At 31.4% G+C, this 21,203-nt stretch overlaps 2 protein-coding genes across 6 annotated transcripts in view; one reads left to right on the top strand and one right to left on the bottom strand.

Moving 5' to 3' along the window:
* LOC114332096 (cyclic GMP-AMP synthase-like receptor) overlaps positions 1-21,203 on the bottom strand; it is a 425,443-nt gene that overhangs the window by 16,435 nt on the left and 387,805 nt on the right. For all 4 annotated transcript variants that reach the window (XM_050644066.1, XM_050644067.1, XM_050644069.1 and 1 more), the window contains one exon: positions 6,477-6,663. In XM_050644066.1, the coding sequence (XP_050500023.1) occupies positions 6,477-6,663 (187 nt within the window). The remainder of the gene's footprint in view (positions 1-6,476; positions 6,664-21,203) is intronic.
* LOC126880293 (uncharacterized) lies at positions 9,223-16,390 on the top strand. 2 transcript variants are annotated; one of them, XM_050644064.1, is made up of 4 exons: positions 9,223-9,957; positions 10,041-11,222; positions 14,819-14,891; positions 14,945-16,390. In XM_050644064.1, exons 2-4 carry the CDS (start codon positions 10,447-10,449, stop codon positions 16,007-16,009), a joined length of 1,914 nt encoding a protein of 637 aa, XP_050500021.1. In that variant the 5' UTR covers positions 9,223-9,957; positions 10,041-10,446; the 3' UTR covers positions 16,010-16,390. The 2 variants fall into 2 exon arrangements, with proteins under 2 accessions (XP_050500021.1, XP_050500020.1); XM_050644063.1 differs by having other exon boundaries at positions 9,919-11,222.

The raw sequence follows: 21,203 nt of genomic DNA, 5'->3' as shown, positions 1-21,203 counted from the left end.
CCCATGAGTGCTTTAAATTTTTTTTTAATAGGCATTTAAATATTTTACATCTATTGTAACGTTCCTGTTTTCTTTGAGAAAAATTTCTCACTTGTGTTCAAAATTTTTCTGATGGGTGAGAAGAGTGTGTAACGTTACAAACGTCACATCTTCGCTATTTTATTTTTAATTAATTATTTTATTCTATGTTCTTTAATATTTCTTTAATAATTTTCTTCTATTTGTTTTGCCTGTTTTCTTCGTTAAAAACTCGTTGGCGCCCTCTTTTATTATCCTATATTTACTATATCTCTTTTCATTTAAATCATCAACTGAACATACTGCACGTACCCCGTATATCCTTACTCTCTAGATATCTGTCTTTTAATACGGAACATGCCTGCCACTTCCTACGTTGCACTGTCATGACAGTGACACTTCGTCTTTTAATTCCCAAAATGGTGGTGGAAAATTAATTTTGGTATAAAAGCCAATTACAGGGCTGATAATAGCTATCTATTTCCAACACTTAATCTCTTGGGGTGAGTTTTTCATATCTAGCTTTTTATAATAGCTTTTATAGTATTTTTCTTTTCTATACCTAATGTGTCTACGAGCACGACATGGTCAGTTTTAAATACCTATTTCTTTCTAATTTTCATATATGCATGTGAGAAATCAAATTATTTAACTATTCGTCTCATCTTAATTCCATTTAATTTGCCACTTGCCATCTGCTACCTTTTGAATACTTTTTGGCGAGGTACCTTTCTTGTTGATGTCAAAACTTATACACGTTTTGTATTCTAGTTTTTGAATAGAAATCACTTTTCTTCCCTTCGGGAGCCACCAGCTTTCATCACCGGTGATGCAACTTTAAAGCCAGGACCACAGTATAAAGAGGGACAGTAAAACCACTCTCCGAAAAATTGGAAGTAAAATCTTTAACAACGTGGAATGAAGTAAACACTTCTGTTGTATGTAGGCATATGAATTTATGGAGGTACATTTTTTGATGTTTTAAATCTGCAAAAATTTGGAATAACTTTGTGGTTAAGGCATTGAGATATAAGGCATTCCATGGCCAATCATTTAGATAATCTAGAGTACATTAAAAATTCTAAATTCAATAGATTAAACAATAAATTACACAATTTGTTAAAAAAGAAAAATAATTATAATAGTAATAGTCAAGACACTAATAGACTGATGGGTTCTTTCAAGTTTAGATTTCACAAACGTACAGTTAACTTATCAAATTGCTCCTTTTCTAATAAAGAACTTGATTTTTTGTCCAACGGATTAAAATTCTATACTTTAGTACCATTCAACAATAAAACGGTTGAAGAATTTTCAGTTGACATTGACTCAGTTATAGAAAGTTTACCTTTAGACAACATTTCTAAATCCAACTTGAAAAGTAACTGTTTCCTTTCTTTACAAAAAGATCTTATTAAATTTAACAATAATGTTAATAATATTAAAATCAAATATTTTAAACAACTACATTTGATTCGACAAATATCTACCAAATTGAATAGGAATAACCTTATCGTTACTAAAGCTGATAATGGTAACTGCCTCATTATTATGCATCATAGTGTTTATGTTCAAAAAACTGAAGAATTTTTAAGAAATAACAACTTTGATATTTTAGATAGAAGCCCTTTAAATAAATTAGTTACCAACTTAAAAGCTACCTTATCTAAACATAAAGATTTCCTTCTTTTACATAAGATGAAAGAAAAAACCTTCATTTTGTCAAATCCTCAAATACCAAGACTATATGGTTTGCCAAAGATTCATAAACCAAATGTTCCTATGAGACCAGTGGTTAGTTTTTATAACACTCCAGTTGTGACACTGTCTAAATTCATTAATACCATTTTACAATCTTCAATATCTTTGCAACCTAATTATTCTGTTAAAAATTCTACTGATCTAGTTAATAAATTGTCAGTTATAAATTTACCCAGAGATTTCTTTCTAGTTTCATTTGATGTTAGTAATTTGTTTACGAACGTACCAAGAGATGAAACCATTCCTATAGTGGAGAATTTACTTATTAACAATAAAATTAATAAAGATACAATTTCCCACTTATTGGGTTTACTTAAAATTTGTTTATCACAAGATTTCTTTTCTTTTAACAACATTATTTATAGACAGGCACAAGGCCTTGCAATAGGAAATCCATTATCACCTTTTCTAGCAGATCTGTTCCTTAACAACCTTGAGATTAATATCTTTGATAATAATTCTTCAAATCATAATCCTTTACAAAAAATCTTGTATTGGTTTAGATATGTGGATGATGTGTTAGCTATTATAGATGGAAATTCCTCAGATGCAGAAAATATTCTAGTTTCACTCAATAATTTACATCCAGCCATAACTTTCACTTTAGAAACAGAGTCTAACAATTCTATTAATTTTCTAGACTTAACATTAACTAGAATAGAAAACAATTTAAGTTTTTCAATCTTTAGAAATCCAACTCAGACTGACCATACTATCCCTAGATCTTCGAATCATCCTTTTCAACAGAAGATGTCTTCTTTTTATTGCTATATCCATCGTTTACTTAGCTTACCATTATCAGATACAAATTTTACTTCTGAATTGGATATTATTAAACAACTTGCACATAGTAACGGTTACTCCCCTACTTTGGTTGATAACATTCTCAACAAATTAAGGAATAAAAGAAACAGATCTCTAGCTTATATTGCGACCCCGGACAACTCCAACTCAGCAGTTATGTATAGATCTATATCATACATAGGTTATCCTTCAGACAATATAGCAAAAATCTTAAATAACATTCCTAACTTAAAACTTTCATTTAAATGCAAAGATATGCAATTAAATGCAAGTCAATTTTTTCTCATACTAAAGACAAAATTAAAAAAACTTCAAAAAGTGGCATTTATAAATTGTCATGTGGTGAATGCCCTGTGACCTACGTGGGTAGAACGATGCGACCTTTGGATACTCGTATCAAAGAGCATATGTCAAAGATCGATAAATCTAGCTTTGGTCATCATTTACATGCATCGAAACATAGCTTTAGTCCACAAAGAGATAGTAGGATCTTACACAACATACCTTATAATAACTATACCAAAATGAATCTACTAGAAGATCTAGAAATAAGTAGAGAAATGAAAAGAAACCCTCAAAACTGTGTTAACACCCAGATTCAATAAAATTGTAAATTTGATCCTATTTTTAAGAAATTTCTTTAGTAATTTTGGTTTAGTATACAGTATACCCAACAATTTATGAAAGTTTTTTGAACATTACTTTTAGATATTCTTGAGTTTTCGTTCATTGTTTACATATTTGTAAACAAGTAAATATTTGTTATTTGTCTGAATTAATCAATAAGATTTTTAATTTTAATAACAGCTTTCGAACTCTGAGCTTATCAAATGATATTTCTCCTAGGTATGATTTCATCTAACTTCTTCTACACTTGGTCAAACTATAACAGTTTTGTTTTTTGGAAGAATTTTGATAACTTTTAATATACACGTTAACATTTCACTTCAATAGTAATAATAGAAAATTTTTTTGAAAATTTAACTTTAAAATTTAGTATCTTAACTTTAATTTCATTTAACCTATACATGGCTTTTTAGTCATTTTCAATTTTTAATTAATATTTATGAACATAGAGGTCGCATAAGATTGTAGTTCCTTCTTTATCATTTTAATAAATGACAGTCTTCCTCAGCTGATCACGTGGGCTCAAAATGGTTTGACTCAGCCATGTTGTCTCACTAATTAATAAAAGAATTTAGATGTGATTTTATTCACTTTAAAGGGTTATTATACCCTATATCTGTGACTTTTGCCCAGTATCGATATTTTTTATTGTGTTGTTTAGCAATTGCTCTTCTATGAAGGTTTTATAAGAGGACGTAAGTTTTTCACTTATTTTTTTATATTAAAAAATCTTATCTTAAATATGTCCTTTTAGGAAGCTCTGATGATGACACGTTATGTGTTGAAAGTACTTAGCTGATAATAAAAAATTTTTTACACACTATCAAAAGTTTTTTTGAAAACATACGCCTGTTTGCCGTTTTGACCTATTGAGATATAAACCATATATATATATCCAATTTAGTGTTGTTCCTTTTTGTAGCTAGCCGCAAGTACTTAAAAGCCAAGTTGACCATATCGTCATTAATTACAACTTTAAAAAGGGGGTAAACCCTGTAGTTGGCTGTATACCTTCAATATAACAACGTGTAATGAAGTAAATACTTCTGTTGTATGTAGGCATATGAATTTAATACAACAGAAGTGTTTACTTCATTCCACGTTGTTATATTGAAGGTATACAGCCAACTACAGGGTTTACCCCTTTTTTAAAGTTTTAAAATCTTTAGTCGCGCATGGCGACAGCGCAATGTTCTCAGTCGCTTTTGCCCCACTCTTGCATTGCTAGTCGCGTAGAAACGGACTGGTTTTAACAGGGAAAACCCGTATCCACCACTGGTGAATTACAAATTGCCTACTGCCGGTATTACTTCTTGAGATCAAAGTGCCGACATGGAAGAGGTTTTACTGTCCCTCTTTATACTGTGCCAGGACTACAAGATGCATCAAACAGACAGCAGCACCCGACATCTCTAGTTGCAGCGACCTAGGGCCACAACATCTGCCCAGGTCTACAAGTCTATAGCTGTACCATCCGACATCAAGAAGATCTACCATCAAATACCACAAGCCATACATAAGTATAATCCAGAATTGTTAGTTTTCGGCAAGAATTTGAATATATTTGTTAATGCATTTAATAAGTCACATTTTTATTATATCTTTATGAACCGCAAACATGATTGGTTAAAATATTGTTTTGTTTGCTTCCATTCTAAATTTTCAGAATTCATATCTAAGATTAGGACAAGACGAACACACACCCTGAGACACTGAGCTAGGCTGGGGTGAACAATAGCTATCTTAGTTGGTTGAAATATTATTTTCAATTAGCTGGGGTAGTCTACTGTCGTTTTCGTTTCACTATATAAATAAAAATGAATGTTTGTATGTATGTACCTTATAGACTCGCAAAATATGCATTTGATCGTAAGATTATCTTAATCAAAGTTGTTGTGCATGAACCCGGGAGGGTTTCTGAATTGGTACGACCAACCTAAGTGAAGGAGGCTTGCCACCCCATAAATATTTTTTTTTTTTTTTGGACAAACTTGTTTTTTAATTTTATATGATGTAGAATCAAAATATACATACAACCCTAAATTTTCACTTTTCTATCACCATCCGTTATTTTTACATCTGTATAAATAAAAATGAATATTTGTATATATGTAACTTATAGACTCGCAAACTATGGATTTGGTCGTAAGATGATCTTAAGCAAAGTTGTTGTGCATGAACCCGAGAAGGTTTCTGAGTTGGTACGACCAACCTAAGTGAGAAAGGGGCTTGCCGCCCATAATTATTTTTTATTTTTTTGGGCAAACTTTTTTTTTATTTTATATTATGTAGAACCAAAATATACATACAACCCTAAATTTTCACTTTTCTATCACCATCCGTTATTTTTAATAGGCATTTAAATATTTTACATCTATATAAATAAAAATGAATGTTTGTATGTATGTACCTTATAGACTCGCAAACTATGTATTTGATCGTATTATCAAATCGCCGTGATTATCGAGAATCGACGAAATTAATGAATTCAATGGAAGGTAATAGCAATATTGTTGTTTATGTATCGAGAATAGTAGTGGCGTTTATGATTATTATCATTTTACCTTCTCAGTGTAACTCTCAAATAAAATTATTAATTTGCTGGGCCACAATCACCAAGGAGAAATTCAAAGGAGAGGATATCTTTATCCCGCGTATTCCGAGGATTTCAAATTTAAACAGATTTGCCATTTGATTTCAAGTATCTACAATTTCCCATGCCCTTGGGTTTTGCCACTATGATGAAAAAATCATAAGTTTGTAGGAACTTAAGAGTGTCTATGCTAAGGGCATGGAAAATTAATCGAGAGTTGGAAAACCGCTATCCTTGTAGATTTGCACATCGCAAATAAAACATTGCTTATGAGAAATAACTAAATTAATTCTGTTTTATTATATACTATTGGCGCGTTTCCGGCAGTCAATAGGTTACCACAGCCGAAATATTGAATAATTTTTGACATGGCATTGGAATGTCTAATCAGAGCGAACGTATAACGTATCTGCGCGTAGGGCTAAAAATTTTTGATGAATTCACGCACATTTACATTTATTCCCAATCCCAACATTTTTTACAATTGCGCCTAAAGAAGTATAACTTCAAAAAACCAAAAAACATTTGAAACCCGAATGATCTGACAACGTTGCTTAACCAAAATTTTTGACCGGTCTGACCTTAGCGGTTTCAGATATTTCTGTCGACTTGTACACTACTTTATTCATTAAGAAGTTGAGAATATTTGAAACTTTTGAAAATATATACTTACGAATATAATATGCAATAGTAAATGGATCTTCGGCAACTTTTCTATTTACGCTATCGATAACTTGTTTTATATAATTGGCAATATTTTCAATAGTTATGTCTTTTATATGTCCTATAAGATTATATTTATTGTTCCAATAATATGGTATATCTTTTTTTCTCAATCTTGATTCATATTTTATTAGCATCTAAAAAATTAAAATATTTACATAATAAAGCAGCAGACATTTATGCAAAAATATAAAAAATACAAAAATTCAGGTCACCTTATAAGAATGGATAATACCAGAACCCCCCGTGTGGGATGCGGGCCACTAAGTAGAATACACCCACAGGATCTCCTCCTTGTCGTAAGAAGCGACTGCAGGAGCAACTGACCGTTGTCCCTACTTAAAATTTCATCTCGTCTTTTACCTACCTATTTACCTAAAACCTACCTCAACCACACCCCGAGTGTTGGATGAGTCCTTTTGACCGTGTTTGAGTGGATGGGGTCCATTTTGCGCGGGGGATGTGTGGCATATACATGTCGCGCACACTACACACAAACTGCGTAACTTGCGCCTCTCCCCATTCACACACTCCTAAATTCCTCAAACTTTGACCGGAAGGTCGATAAACGTTCCTGACGGAGGGCAGCAGCGACCGCCAGTACCAAGTTAAGGCGTATAGGAAATTATCCTGAACCGGCTTATCATTGGATTTTCACAAGCGGAGCTGTACCAGCAGAAAGGTTGTGATACTGCGATACAATAGGGCAGGGGAAACCATTGCATAATCATTCCCAAGAAAGTTATGCGTGATGTCGTCGAAGGAAATGCCTCGGATGTTATCACGCAGCCCGGTTGACGACCGGCGCTACCTTGAGTCCGGGTCAAGTAGTGCAAAATTGGCCACCGACCACGCAAATGTTAATGACCAGGCATCGTGTGGAAATTCAGCTACTGGTCTGCAAAAAGAAAAACTGAAACTCAGACAGATATTGAAGGTCGGTACATGGAACGTACAAGGACTAAAGACGATCACAGGTAAGCTAGCAATTATTGAAAACGAGCTAGCAAGATACAATATAGAAATCTCTGGACTAGCTGAAACTCATTGGTTAGGAGAGGGCCATTTCAGAACACATAATGGCAATTATATTTACTTCTCTGGTTCTGAGACCCAGAACTATACAGGTGTTGCCATTCTGATCTCACCAAGATTACAAAAGTCTGTCGTCGAATTTAAAGCTGTGAGCGATAGGATAGTTCTAGTCAAATATTTGGTCTGCAATTAAACATATCAAAGACAAAGATCATGATAGTGGATAGACTGCATAACAATCATCCACATATAACCACAATTGATTGGTTTGAGGTTGTGAGCTCATACTTATATCTGGGATCATTAATCACAAACACAGGGTCACTACAGGAAGAAATAAAACGTAGATGTGATCTAGCAAAAGTCGCCACAGCAAAAATGACTACAATATGGAAGGACTGTCAAATTTCAAGAGCGTTAAAGATGAGGTTGATCAACTGCTTAATATTCACAATACTGGCTTACGGATGTGAATCTTGGACCCTGAGAAATTCGGAAAGAAGAAAGATAGACGCCACTGAAATGTTCTGTTGGAGACGAATGCTACGAATTCCTTGGACCGACCATAGAACAAATAATTCGATTTTAAGAGAGCTAAAAGTTAGCCAACGGCTCTCCAGTAAAGTCCATCTCCAACAATTAAAATACTTTGGACATGTTATGAGAGCCAACACAGAAAACATGGAAAGACTCATTATACAAGGAAAGGTGGAAGGCCGAAGATCACGAGGAAGATCCCCAACAAGATGGATCGATCAGATTACAGGAATATGTAAAAGACCTATGCATGAGTTAAAAGAAATGACCAGAGACAGAGATCTTTGGAGACGGACAATACACGACATCACGTCGACCACTACACTCCCTCCAGGGGGTCAGGATTGAAGAGAGAGAGAATACCAGAACACCTAGTAGACGCTTAGTGGAACTATGGTAGGATGCCGGCCAGTAGGAAGACTCAGGAAGGAGTGGATAGATAAAGTGAGAACCGATACTGAAGAGATGTTAACGGTGGATAACTGGAGGAGAACAGCCAGAAACAGAGATACTTGGAGGCGGATGCTGGGGGAGTCTAGGGCCCCACTTGGGCTGTAGCGCCATAGGAGAGAGACTATAAAACTACTTCTTGTAGTACGGCCATATTCCTAGAAAGTTAGACAGAAAAATAATGTAGGTACGGGACTTAGAAGAAAATAAAGAATACCAAATATTTATGATTGCGACTTGATAAAGGTGGAAGTGCTAAAAAATGATGGATTTAATAGTATAAGTACATAGAAGATAAAACTCGAATAATTAATAACATTAAAATTGAAACATATGTAGATATATACAGAGAGAGTCTGTAAAGTGGAATAAATTCAATATCTCAAATACTAATTGTTTTTTTGGAAAATGCTCAGACCCGTCGATTAGTATTTCAAATTGTCCTTTTTGACATTCAATAATAATGTATACAGGGTGTCCCAATTTAGAGATATGACGTCATCGTCGATTTTGATAGCTAATTTGATAGGGTTTGTAAAGTTATACATAACTGCAAAATATCAAATTTTTATTCTCTACCATTTACAAGATAATAGAAAATAACAAAGTTATATCTGTAATTTGGAATATATTCAATAATTAAAATACTAACTGTTTTTTTGAAAAATGCTCAGACCCGTCGATTAGTATATCAAATTGTCCTTTTTGACATATAATAATAATGTATACAGGGTGACTCGCGTCTAGAAATTATAAAATATTTTGGCTCCTTGGCTTCCACAAGGTCAAAGTTGTGACAGTTCTATGAGAATAAAATGCCGCGAAATTCAAATATGTTTAATAAGGTTATGTTTCAACTGTTGACATTATTTGAAATATTGATGTAATATTTGTGCTGATTAAATTTGTATGTATTATTAGTAAATAATATTTGTGCTGAATTAATGTTACAAGACATTCATAATATAAATTGCTGTCAGAGTAATCTAGTAGATGTTCTTAAACTATATAAGGCATACAATATTTTGAGATTATTATTTACTATAAATCTACATATTATTTTAAAACTATTTCGGCTAAAATAGGAATATATAATGGAACATATATGCACGGAGTGTACGCTCACATTCTCAAAACATTCTAATTTAAGAAGTCACCTGAAAACGTTTCATCCTGGTAAGTTGTTTTTGATTAATAACAATCCACTGGATATCTATGCAATCTACAAACTTGATGACTTCTCGTTGTTATATCTACAATTTGATGATTCCTAATTCGTGTAATTTTAGATAAACTGGACATAATTGCACCCAACAAAACATTTAAGTCTATTGTACTTTGTAACAAATGTCCCAAAAAGTTCTCTAAATATTCCAATTTAAAAAGGCATGTCACTAAGTTTCATCCAGGTGAGGACAAAACTTCTATTTAGTGCTTTTTGGCTATTATTGTATACAGGAATCAATAGCGAACATATTTTATTTTATTTCAGAAAATATCAACGAGCTGACTTCATCTAAGATTTGCCCATATCAATGCAGTGAATGCCAGAAAAAGTTTTCACATTTACAAAATCTTAGAAAACATAAAAAAATTCATGCAAAGGACAGTGATATTGGAAAAAAGCAACAAAACTTCAAGTGCAGTTTGTGTAACTACGAAAATTCTATAAAATCCAATTTAATTCTTCATTTCGAAGAATATCATGCCATTAAAATAGAGCAACAAGATCTTCACTTTTCTAGTGAACTAGAATTTCAAAAATGGAAAACTGACATGGAAAAAAAGAATTTTCTTCATATGTCACATACAGTCATCCATATACGACTGCAGAGGGCATTAAGAAACAGAATTATATTTGCCATCGTTCAGGTTTTTATGTGAAAAAGGGTAAGGATATGCGATATTTAAAAACCAAAGGAAGCAGAAAAATTAATGGAATATGTCCTTCTCGATTGAAAGTTTGTATTTTACCAGAAAATGGCAATGTTAAAATTAATTTTATACAAACTCACATTGGTCATGACAATGACTTGGGTCATTTGAATATTACTAAAAATGAAAAAATAGAAGTAGCTAGTAAAATTGCTTCGAAAATTCCTCTTGTTTCCATATTAGATGAGATTAGAGATTCTGTAACTAATAATAAGTTGGAAAGGATGCATATCTTAACAAGAAAAGATCTTCATAATATATCACAAACTTTTAATTTAAATTCTGATGGAATTCGCCATAAAAATGAAGTTATAAGTATTGAATCCTGGATTGAAGAAGCCAAGAATAGTGGAATAATTTTATATTACAAGCCACAAGGGGCTTTATGTAATGATTTTCCTTGTTTAAAAAATGAAGATTTTCTGTTAATTGTTATGCATCCTGGTCAACTGGAAGTGTTAGACAAATACTCAGAAGATGTAATTTGTATCGACGGAACACATGGACTTAATGCTCATGATTTTGAACTTACTACATTGTTAATATTGGATGATATGAGGGAGGGATTTCCTTGTTGTTTTATGATTGGAAATCGGTCTGATGAGGAAATAATGACTATTTTTTTCATGAAGATAAAAGAAAATTTAGGAAGAGTAATCAAACCCATGGTTTTCATGTCAGACATGGCCCAATATTACTATAATGCATGGCTCCAAATTATGACTCCAGCTAAATTCAGGTAGAAAACTATGCAATATATTCTTATTTTTAAACGCTTTTATTTAGTTCAATAGTTTTCGTCAAATCTTTAGACGTTAATTTGACTGCCTTTTCTCCAATGCAAATGAATGAAAATTTGCAGACATATGCATTTGCGGGAACAATACACGAATAGTCAATAAAAAATTTTTTTGTTTATTGTTTAGATAAAAAAAAACGATTTTAATGGAAAATACTTAAATTCTCTTGTTTTTTACGATGTAAAAACTTGAAACTTTTACGGATTGTAGCTAATGATATGAACCATACATAATTTCACTTTTTGCGTTAATTGTTTACGTTATGCTTCATAAATAAACAACAAAGTTTCAAATTTTTTGCCCATTCCAACTACTTTTCATGTTAGTAGATACATCATATGTTTTATACATATTTTAATAAACATGACGATATATTTTAATGTTTGAAAAGTGTAAGACAAAAAGTACAAAATAAAAAAATATGAAAAAAAAATTTTTAAGTAACGCTTTTCTTTAGTTATGAGTAAAGACTGGATTATATGCAAAATGCATATGCATATATATGCTGCATATTTCTCATGTTTTTCATAAATGCATATGCCTTGCATATTTGGAGATTTAAGAGCATATAAATGCATATTTTGATGGGAATTTACTCTACCCCATTTAAAAATAAGGTATATATTAGTAACATCAACATCCATTAAAATAAAATGTGAAAGTAAATATTTTGCTGTTAAGCTCCTTTGTTGTTGTACCCATAAACATAATGGGCGTTATTTATAGCTGCAGGTATCATTATCCGGATATTTAAGATTTATAGACTTCTCAGAATTTACAAATTACCTAAGTAAATACCGATTATATTTTGAATAACATTACAAATATTACCTGTACTTTCTGCTGGTGTCGGCCAACTATGAATTATTCTGGGAAAACCAACCAAAACGAAATTTTAAGCATTTTAAGGGTAGGATAGATTATTTTATTTTATGAATGGTTAGTCTTAAATCAATCGCCGATTATTCAACTTTTGTGATTGCAAGTTATTGACTATACTGTGTAAAAAAATCATTTTATTATTATTGTGAAAATGCCTAAAGTAGCAAGGGAAAAATCAAGTCTTCTCAGAAGTTGGATTGGAAGTAACAATCATCTAAAAGTTATCGACAGTGAAAGTATGTTTTGCACCATTTGTGATAAAAAGGTAAGTTCTCCACTTCAATAGATTTTTAAACTTATCAAACTTCTTTGCACATCTATGTGTCTGTCTATTCTAAAATGACAAACCGTCCCATTTCTTCAAAAACTGTTTTTTAAAGTTCGCAACGGTTTGGCTTATACAGAGCGAGGTGTTGAGAGTGGCCCACCCTGTATACTACGGTACACTGACTGTACTTTATTGTTTGACGATTTCAATTTCACTTTGAGAAATAAAAAAAAATTGGGGGAGGTTTAAAAAGTTTGATCATTTTAATGTAGGTATCTATTTACGAAAACATCTAAAACATCATTATCATTATATTCCAGATTCCATGTCAAAAGAAATTCCAAGTAGTTCAACACATAAAAACTTCACTTCACCAAACTAAGCTATCAAAAAATGATAATAAACCTCGCCAGCAGATTCTACAGAACAGTTTGCAGATTCAGAATACGTCAGTTGGGCAAGAAACCTTTGCAAAGGATTTATGCCATTTTTTTTTGAACTGCAATATCCCTCTGCACAAGTTAGAACATAAATCGTGTCAAAACTTTTTAAAAACTTATTGCAAGATTAAAGATAAACCAGCTCAAATACCAAGTTCTTCAACTCTTCGGAAAAAATATGTCAGTGCATGTTACAAAGATGTGATGACGAGTATTAAAAATCAGTTAAAAGCCGAATATCTTTGGATTTCCGTCGACGAAACAACGGATACAAAGGGTCGACAAATTGCGAATCTAATTGTTGGAGTTCTTAACGACTCTGGCGATTTTAAAAACTCATACTTAATTAGTGTAAAATGTTTGGAAAAAACAAACTATGCTACAATAGCTAGATTTGTTAACGAATCCCTAACAAATTTTTTTTTACCTGATCAAGTACCATTTGAAAAAATATTATTAATGCTTAGTGATGCCGCCTCATATATGATGAAAGCTGCATCCAATCTTAAAATCTTTTTCCCTAATTTAATTCACTGTACATGTTTGGCGCACGGCCTAAACAGAGTTGCAGAGAAAGTTAGAATTGAATTTCCCAATGTAAACACCTTAATAAATAATGTAAAAAAAGTATTTCTGAAAGCACCACTACGTGTACAGGTATATAGGGAGATGCTTCCCGATATTCCTTTACCACCAGAACCAGTATTAACCAGATGGGGAACTTGGCTTAAAAGTGCTATATTTTTATCTGAACACTACGACGACATCAAAAGCGTTATTTCAAGTTTTGATCCGACTTGTACCGCTATTGATAACTGTCAAAATATTTTTAAAGAAAAGTCTATTAAAAATCAATTGTTGTATATAAAATCGAATTTCGATATCATTGAAAGTTCAATTACAAAATTAGAGGCTCAAAATTTATGTCTTCACAATAGTATGTCTATTGTTGATTCGGTTAAACAGAAAATAACAAATCTGAATGGGGAAATTGGAGTAAAAATTAAAGATAAACTTGATGACGTTTTAAACAAAAATGAGGGTTTCACTTTATTGCGTTCAATAAATAATATAATCAATTTTGGAAACTTCGATGAAAATATTAATATGGATCCGTCTCTAATAGCAAAGTTTAAATATGCCCCAATTACATCTTGTGACGTTGAGAGATCTTTTTCTGCCTATAAACAAATATTAACAGATAGAAGACATAATATTAGTTTAGAAAATATGAATCAATATATGATTATTTATTGTAACAATAAAAATATGTAAATTTGTTTTATTGTACTCTTTTTATAATATTAGTTTAGAAAATATGAATCAATATTGTAACAATAAAAATATGTACATTTATTTTATTGTACTCTTATTTATCTTGTGGTCAAAATAAAATATTTTGCCGTTTTATTTGTCACAAAACCTGAAGTTAAAAAAATATATTAAGAAATAATAATACAATTTGGTTTAAATTCAAACCTATTTATTTATTTTTATTATTTTTTATTTATTTATGTATTTAACGTAAACCATAAAATTATTCATATAAAAATAAGTGCATATATAAATGCATATTTGCATGTTAATTGTGCATATTCAGCTTGTTTTAAAATGCATATTGCATGCATATTTTAGACATTTTTTAGTGCATATTTTCCAGTCTCTAGTTATGAGTGACTAAAATTAAATATATAAAAAAATCAACTAAAAAGCAAAAAATAAAAATGAAAAAATCTAACACATTCGTTAAATAAAAGCGTGGGGCGAAAACCATTTATTCGATGAAGACGTGCCATGCTTTTTTTTGACGAATGTGTTAGATTTTTTCAATTTTTTTTTATGTTAATTTTTTATAATATTTTTAATTTTAGTCACTCGTTATTAAAGAAAAGCGTTTCTTAAAAAATTTTTTTATTAAATCTATATTATGGATATTAAATTTTAGGCTATTCTGTTCCTGGCACGTAGATAAATCGTGGCGGAAAAATCTAAATAAAATTGATGGTCAAGAGCAAAAGGTAACTTAAATATTTAATTTTTTTGCCCACTCACCATATCATTCGTCTTTTAGGTTATCGTATACAAACAGCTACGTACCTTATTACAAGAGACTGATGTTACTTCATTTAGGGATATGATACAAAATTTTCAAATTTCTCTTCTATCTTCTGGTAATACCCAAGAATTTGGTCAATATTTTCAAAAATGTTATCTGCACAATATGGAATCCTGGGCATACTGTTATCGCTTGCATGCAGGAATAAATACAAATATGAGCATAGAACGAATGCATCAAACGATTAAATATTTGTATTTAAATGGAAGACAAGTACGAAGGCTGGATAAAACTATCAATATCTTGATTAAATTAATTAAAGACAAATTGTTTGAACGGCTTATTACGTTGAATAAAGGTAAAATATCCAGCAAATTACGAGAGTTACGGAAAAGGCACAAAACAAGTCTTAATTTAGATATGGACACCATTGTCATGTCTGAAATGGGCTGGGAGATACCATCAAGTTCAACCAATGATATCTATTTAGTTCAGAAAAACAAACCCAGTTGTGACTGCCGATTAGTCTGTGATTTGTGCCAATCCTGTCTACATTCATATTCCTGCACATGCTTGGATAACAGTATAAGATGGAATATGTGCAAACACATACATCTTGTGTGTCAATTTATGAAAGGCCATCAAATTCAAGATACTAATGCAGATGAAGAACATATAATAAATACAGATGAGGTAAAAATTAAACAAGCTACAGAGCAAGCTAAATTTGTGGAATTTGTGAGTAAGTCTTGTAATATCAATCAAGAAAAAACGTCCAAACAACTGGAAGTTGAAAAACAGAAATTGATAGAAATACAAACCCAAATAATTCAAAATATAACAACTTTTGAACAACTTGAGGCATTTAAAAGTATTACAGCACCCTTGGTGCCTACATTAAGGACATTAGCAGAACATTCTGGAAATGAACTTAATATTGTGGCACTATCTCATGGAACACAAAACATTCCACACAATAAAAAAGTAGTTGCTCAAAAACGTTTATTTTCCACCAAGAAAAAAACTACAAAGTCAAAAAAAAGCTGTTATCAAAACCTGATGCTGAAGAAACAAATTTGATAGCAAATCAATTAATGCTACAAGTAAATAATGTGCTCTTTAATTAGAATAAAATCTTTATTTGTATACATTATTAATTTGTTTGATTTTCTCACCTATTCTAATTCATTTTTTTTTAATTCATATTGAAAATATTGTAGGCATTAATACTTTAAAAACATTTACTAACGTACCTACTCTGAAAGCAATTTATGATATTATGTCTGTCTTGTAACATTAATTCGTAATTTCATCAGCACCAATAATATTTATTAATACATAATATAATAATTTCAAATTCACAATAAAAATAAAACATAACCTTATATTTTTATTTGACATTTCAATCGAATGACCTTGAGAAAGCCAAGGAGCAAAATTATTTTATAATTTCTAGACGCGAGTATACAGGGTGTCCCAATTTAGAGATATGACGTCATCGTTGATTTTCTTAAATGGCAACACTGTCATTTTGATAGCTAGTAAATGTTATGAAAAAGAAGTAATCAACTAATAATTGAATTTAATTCCTCTTGGTTTTCTAATTTACTTAGACATGTTTTTTCGCCTAGCTTGTGAGCATTTCTTATTTTCACCTCTATTCCTAAGTGGTGTTTGATGAAATTGTTGATTTTTCCTTTTAACCGTGCTTGCTCATATGTGTCTATTGTTAGGACGCTTATAACTACGTTGTTTATTCGTCGGTGTTTTTCCATAACTTCCATGTTTTTTGTTATTTCTCTGAGTCCCTCCTTGATCTCTTTATTTTCTTCTTTCAGTTCTGTATTTTCTTTTCTCAGCTCTCTGTTTTCCGTAATGAGCTTTTCTATTGTTTCCTTACTTTCTTTTTGATTTCTTTTTATTTCCTTAATGTCATCGGTGAGGAGGCTCATCATTATTATTAATTGATCAATTTTTGACCCTCCTTCTGGATGTGTGTCATCACTCTCTAATTTTTCCAGATATTTTTCCATTTTCCGGCGCCAAACACTGTCTTCCACCTCAACAGTGCAGAGAAGACAGCGTTTACCGTATTTATTTTGTTTGTTTATTATCCGTTGTTATTTTCTGTGGTTATCCCGAAAGTCTACTCACAACGGCAACGTCGCAATAGATACTTCCAATAATTTATTTCCCGTTACAACTCTCAGAAATTGCAGACGACAAATAAAATATGTGTTTTGACTACAGTGTTGCCAGTCAATATAAATTAACTAATTAAAAAATACAAGATGGTGGAATAAGAATGTTCAAATACAAGATACAAGAAATAGACCGGGAGATATTATACAGAAGTTCAGCCACGATTTTCTAAGTCCTGCCCTTTGCAACAGTGGAAGGGTAGACGAGGTACTTACAATTTGTGGAAATATCCACAAATTTCCTGTGACATTTTCCTGTAAAAATTAGATTTTCCCAAAAAATAAAAATAGGGTTTTGCGATAAATTTCTGAGTCCTGCCATATCCGTAGAATGACAGGATACTATGGATTTTATGAAGAAAATTTTTTGGGCAGAAGGGTTGCAAACGGGCTAACGGAGTACAAACATGTAAGGAAAATAATGAAACTTTCATGATTTTTTGAGTCCTGCCAACTAAATAAATTAAACATATTTATTTCAAAATGATAAAAAAAATGTTGGCATGACGTCTCCTACTGTTTAAGTATACTTGTCCCTTGGAAAATTATGCTCAAAATTTTTACCCTGATTCCGTGATTTTCTGAGTCTTGCCTTTAAAAAGTTTTAAGGCTATGGGTACATAATTCGCAAATATTTTACGTGTATCCCTACTTTTTCTGTCTTTAGACGGCAAATTACGTGGAGTAAAATTCACACTGGTATGGATATGTAAATATTACTAGAATGTCATTCTACTTGAAAATGTCATCATTAATTTAAAGAGATGGCTTTTGAATGTTCTTGGATAACTGTTATTTTTATAATTGCAAATTATTAATTCAGTTAATAAATGTGATAATTTTTTCACTAACTATGTATTCAGTAATTGTAATAATTTATTTGTACAACAAAAACTAATAATCAATCGAGAAAAGAGGAAAAGTGTTAAAGTGATTTTTTAATAATATATTGTTATGGAACGCTTACAATTTTGAACATCTTTAACAACAAAATACTTGGATCACAGAATATATTATCCTGTCCTGATGTATTCTCTGCTTGGATCTTCCACAAATAATACACAATAAATAACTTTTTATTAAGTTCACGTCTTAAATCAATTATTTATCAAATACACTAACTATCAAATACCAATTTAATCAATAACTCAAAATATTCCCGATGCAATGTCAAATATTTAAAATTGTCACTGATTGTCAGTGTCTGACTGACAATATATGCTGACAATATTATATTCGGCTGAGTGCGTTGTAAGACAAAGATAGATTTGGAAAATATTACCACGGCATTGTGTTCATTTTTTTCGAATCCTGAAAAAACCAATAAATATTTTTGAAAAATTTAAACGCAGAATGAAAGAGTAAATTATTACCGAGGGCCGAAAGTCCCTTAGAATAAATAAAAAGTTTATTTTGAATAAAATATTTGAAATTAAAAATCATACTAAATTTTCTCTTAGTTTTTCACCCCTGTAACTTATTAAAATAAACATTATAGAAGTTCTCAGGGACTTTCGGCCCTCGCTAATAACGTAATCTTTCACTCTGCGTTTAAATTTTTCAAAAATACTTATTAGTTTTCTCAGGATTCGAAAAAAATGAATCCCCATTTGAATAGCATTGCAGCCGAAAATACGTACCGATCCTCTTAATACCCAAATGCAATCAATACTTTTTCGGTACTCGGCAGGAAGGTTAAACGGTTCTTGTAAAATGGCAGGAGTCCTAGATTTGTAAGAAAATTCGTGAAAAATTCCACGATGTTCTGAGTCATGCCATTTTGCATATGTTTCAAGAATCTTAATATAAGTCTATTTACAAAGAGGCAGGATGGTTTTATAGTTATTTCGTATACAGGGTGGGGCATTAGTGTGACAAAGTCCAATTACTCGTTTGTCGTAAGAGATACGAAAAAAAGTTATTTAGATAAAACGTGGGGCAAAGAGTGGATCATAATTTAAAAATATTTTCCAATATACAGGGCTACCCGTATTGACAGGGTGACAGAAACTTATGTTTTTTTTTAAATGGAACACCCTGTATATAATTTTAAGATTCCTAAGACAATTTAAAACAATTCACATAATCCAAAAATGTTTCCTAAGAGAGCTAGAGCTCTTTGAAGATATCGCCTTGTAATTAGATTTTTTTATCTCCAGAACGCTTCCATTTCGATAGACAAAAACTGGTCCGTCTTATTATCTTCTAGATATAAATCGATTCCATCAATTGCGAATCTGTAGTACCGGTCATAGGAGTCCGTTTTGAGTAGGGCAATGGTTATTTTATCGCATAACTTTTTTGTCTTTAGGTTTTAAGCATTTTTGACACTATATTATTAAATTGTGAGGTATTCTAGTACTAAACGGTACTCTTGCTGTAAGTCGGTAGGATGCACCGTTTTCTAGAAAAATCAATTTCAAAATTTTTCGTATTTTGAATTTAAGAAAAATTTGAAAAAAATAAAAAACGGTGTATTTACCGACTTAAATCAAGAGAAACTTTTAGTACTAGAATACCTCACAATTTAATGCTCTACTGTCAAAAATGCTTAAAAATTAAAGCAAGTTATGAGATTTCGTTGATCTACCCAAGACGGACGAATATGACCGATACAAGAAATTCACAATTGATAAAATATTCATCTCTAAAAGAGAAATAAACGTACCAGTTTTCGTTTTTCTAAATAGCATTTTTTTATTTTTTTTTCAAATTCAAAAACCGAAAAAATTTTCAAATCAATTTTTCTAAAATACGGCGTATCCTACCGACTTAAAGCAAGAGTACCTTTTAGTACAAGAATACCCCATATTTTAATAATCCAGTGTCAAAAATGCTTAAAAATTAGACACAGAAAAGTTATGAGATAAAATATCCGTTTCCCTACCCTAAACGGACGCCTATGACCGGTACTAAAAATTGACAAATGATGGAATCGATTTATCTCTGGAAGATAAATAGGTGTACCAGTTTTCGTTGTTCTAAATAGAAGTGTTCTGGAGCTATTAAAAAAACTAATTAGAATACGCCATCTTTAAAGAGCTCTAGCTTCCGTGGGAAGCATTTTCGGACGAGGTGAATTGAGTTAAATTTTCTTAAAATTATCTGAGGAATCTCCAGGCTTCGATTGTTAGAAGAGTTTCTGGACACCCTGTATAATAGGTACAATCCCTACTATAACCAATTAATTGTAAAATTATTGATTTTCTTCCTATTACTTTTATTACGTTTACTTAGATACAAATATGATCTAATCGCTTAAAATAAATATGTTACAGTTTAGTATTATATTTGAAAGGTGAGTAAAAATCCGAGACATTACTCAGGAAAATAATATTTAATACCGTACGATTCTTGTAACGATATAATAATTAATTTTTATGTATTAAATATCTTTGCGGTTATCCTGCCACGTTGTAAACGGTTTTAGATTAGTGTTTTTCAAGCATACCTGACATGGAATGACTCAGAAAATTGTGGTGATATGAATATGTTACTGACTTAACATTTTATTTTTATATACGAAATAACTACACAACCATCCTGCCTCTTTGTAAATAGCTTTATATTAACATTCTTGAGATATGTCCAAAATGGCATGACTCAGAAAATCGTGTAACTTTCCACGAATTTCCTTACACATTTTTTAACTATGTTTAGTAAAAAAAGTGTAACTAAACACCCTGCCATTTTGAATAATGTCTACTCAAATTATTTATTTTATAATAAAATTTATTTTATGAATCAGAAAATCACGGAACCAGGGTGAAAATTTTCCACAGAATTTTCCAAGAGACAAGTGCAGTTAAACATTAGGAGACGTCATGCAAACATTTTCTTCGATCATTTTCAAATAATTATGTTTAATTTATTAAGTTGGCAGGACTCAGAAAATTATGAAAATTTCATTATTTTCATTACATGTTCATATATCCGTATACTCCCTTAGTCCTTTTGCAACCCTCCTGCCCAAACAATTGTCTTCATAAAATTGATAGTATCCTGTCATTCTATGGATATGACAGGACTCAGAAATTCATGGCAACTCCCCATTTCTTTCCTCATGGAAAATC

The sequence above is a fragment of the Diabrotica virgifera genome, chromosome 2 (assembly GCF_917563875.1).
Source record: "Diabrotica virgifera virgifera chromosome 2, PGI_DIABVI_V3a".
Classification (NCBI taxonomy): Eukaryota; Metazoa; Arthropoda; class Insecta; order Coleoptera; family Chrysomelidae; genus Diabrotica; species Diabrotica virgifera.
This window is presented reverse-complemented; position numbering and strand designations above follow the sequence as displayed.

What these genes read in the sequence shown, in the direction of transcription:
- LOC126880293 (XM_050644064.1), top strand. Translation starts at nt 10,447, where the DNA reads ATGCGATATTTAAAAACCAAAGGAAGCAGAAAAATTAATGGAATATGT. An exon ending in ATGACTCCAGCTAAATTCAG is followed by an intron (nt 11,223 to 14,818) that starts GTAGAAAACTAT and finishes ATTAAATTTTAG; the next exon opens with GCTATTCTGTTCCTGGCACG. An exon ending in TTGATGGTCAAGAGCAAAAG is followed by an intron (nt 14,892 to 14,944) that starts GTAACTTAAATA and finishes TTCGTCTTTTAG; the next exon opens with GTTATCGTATACAAACAGCT.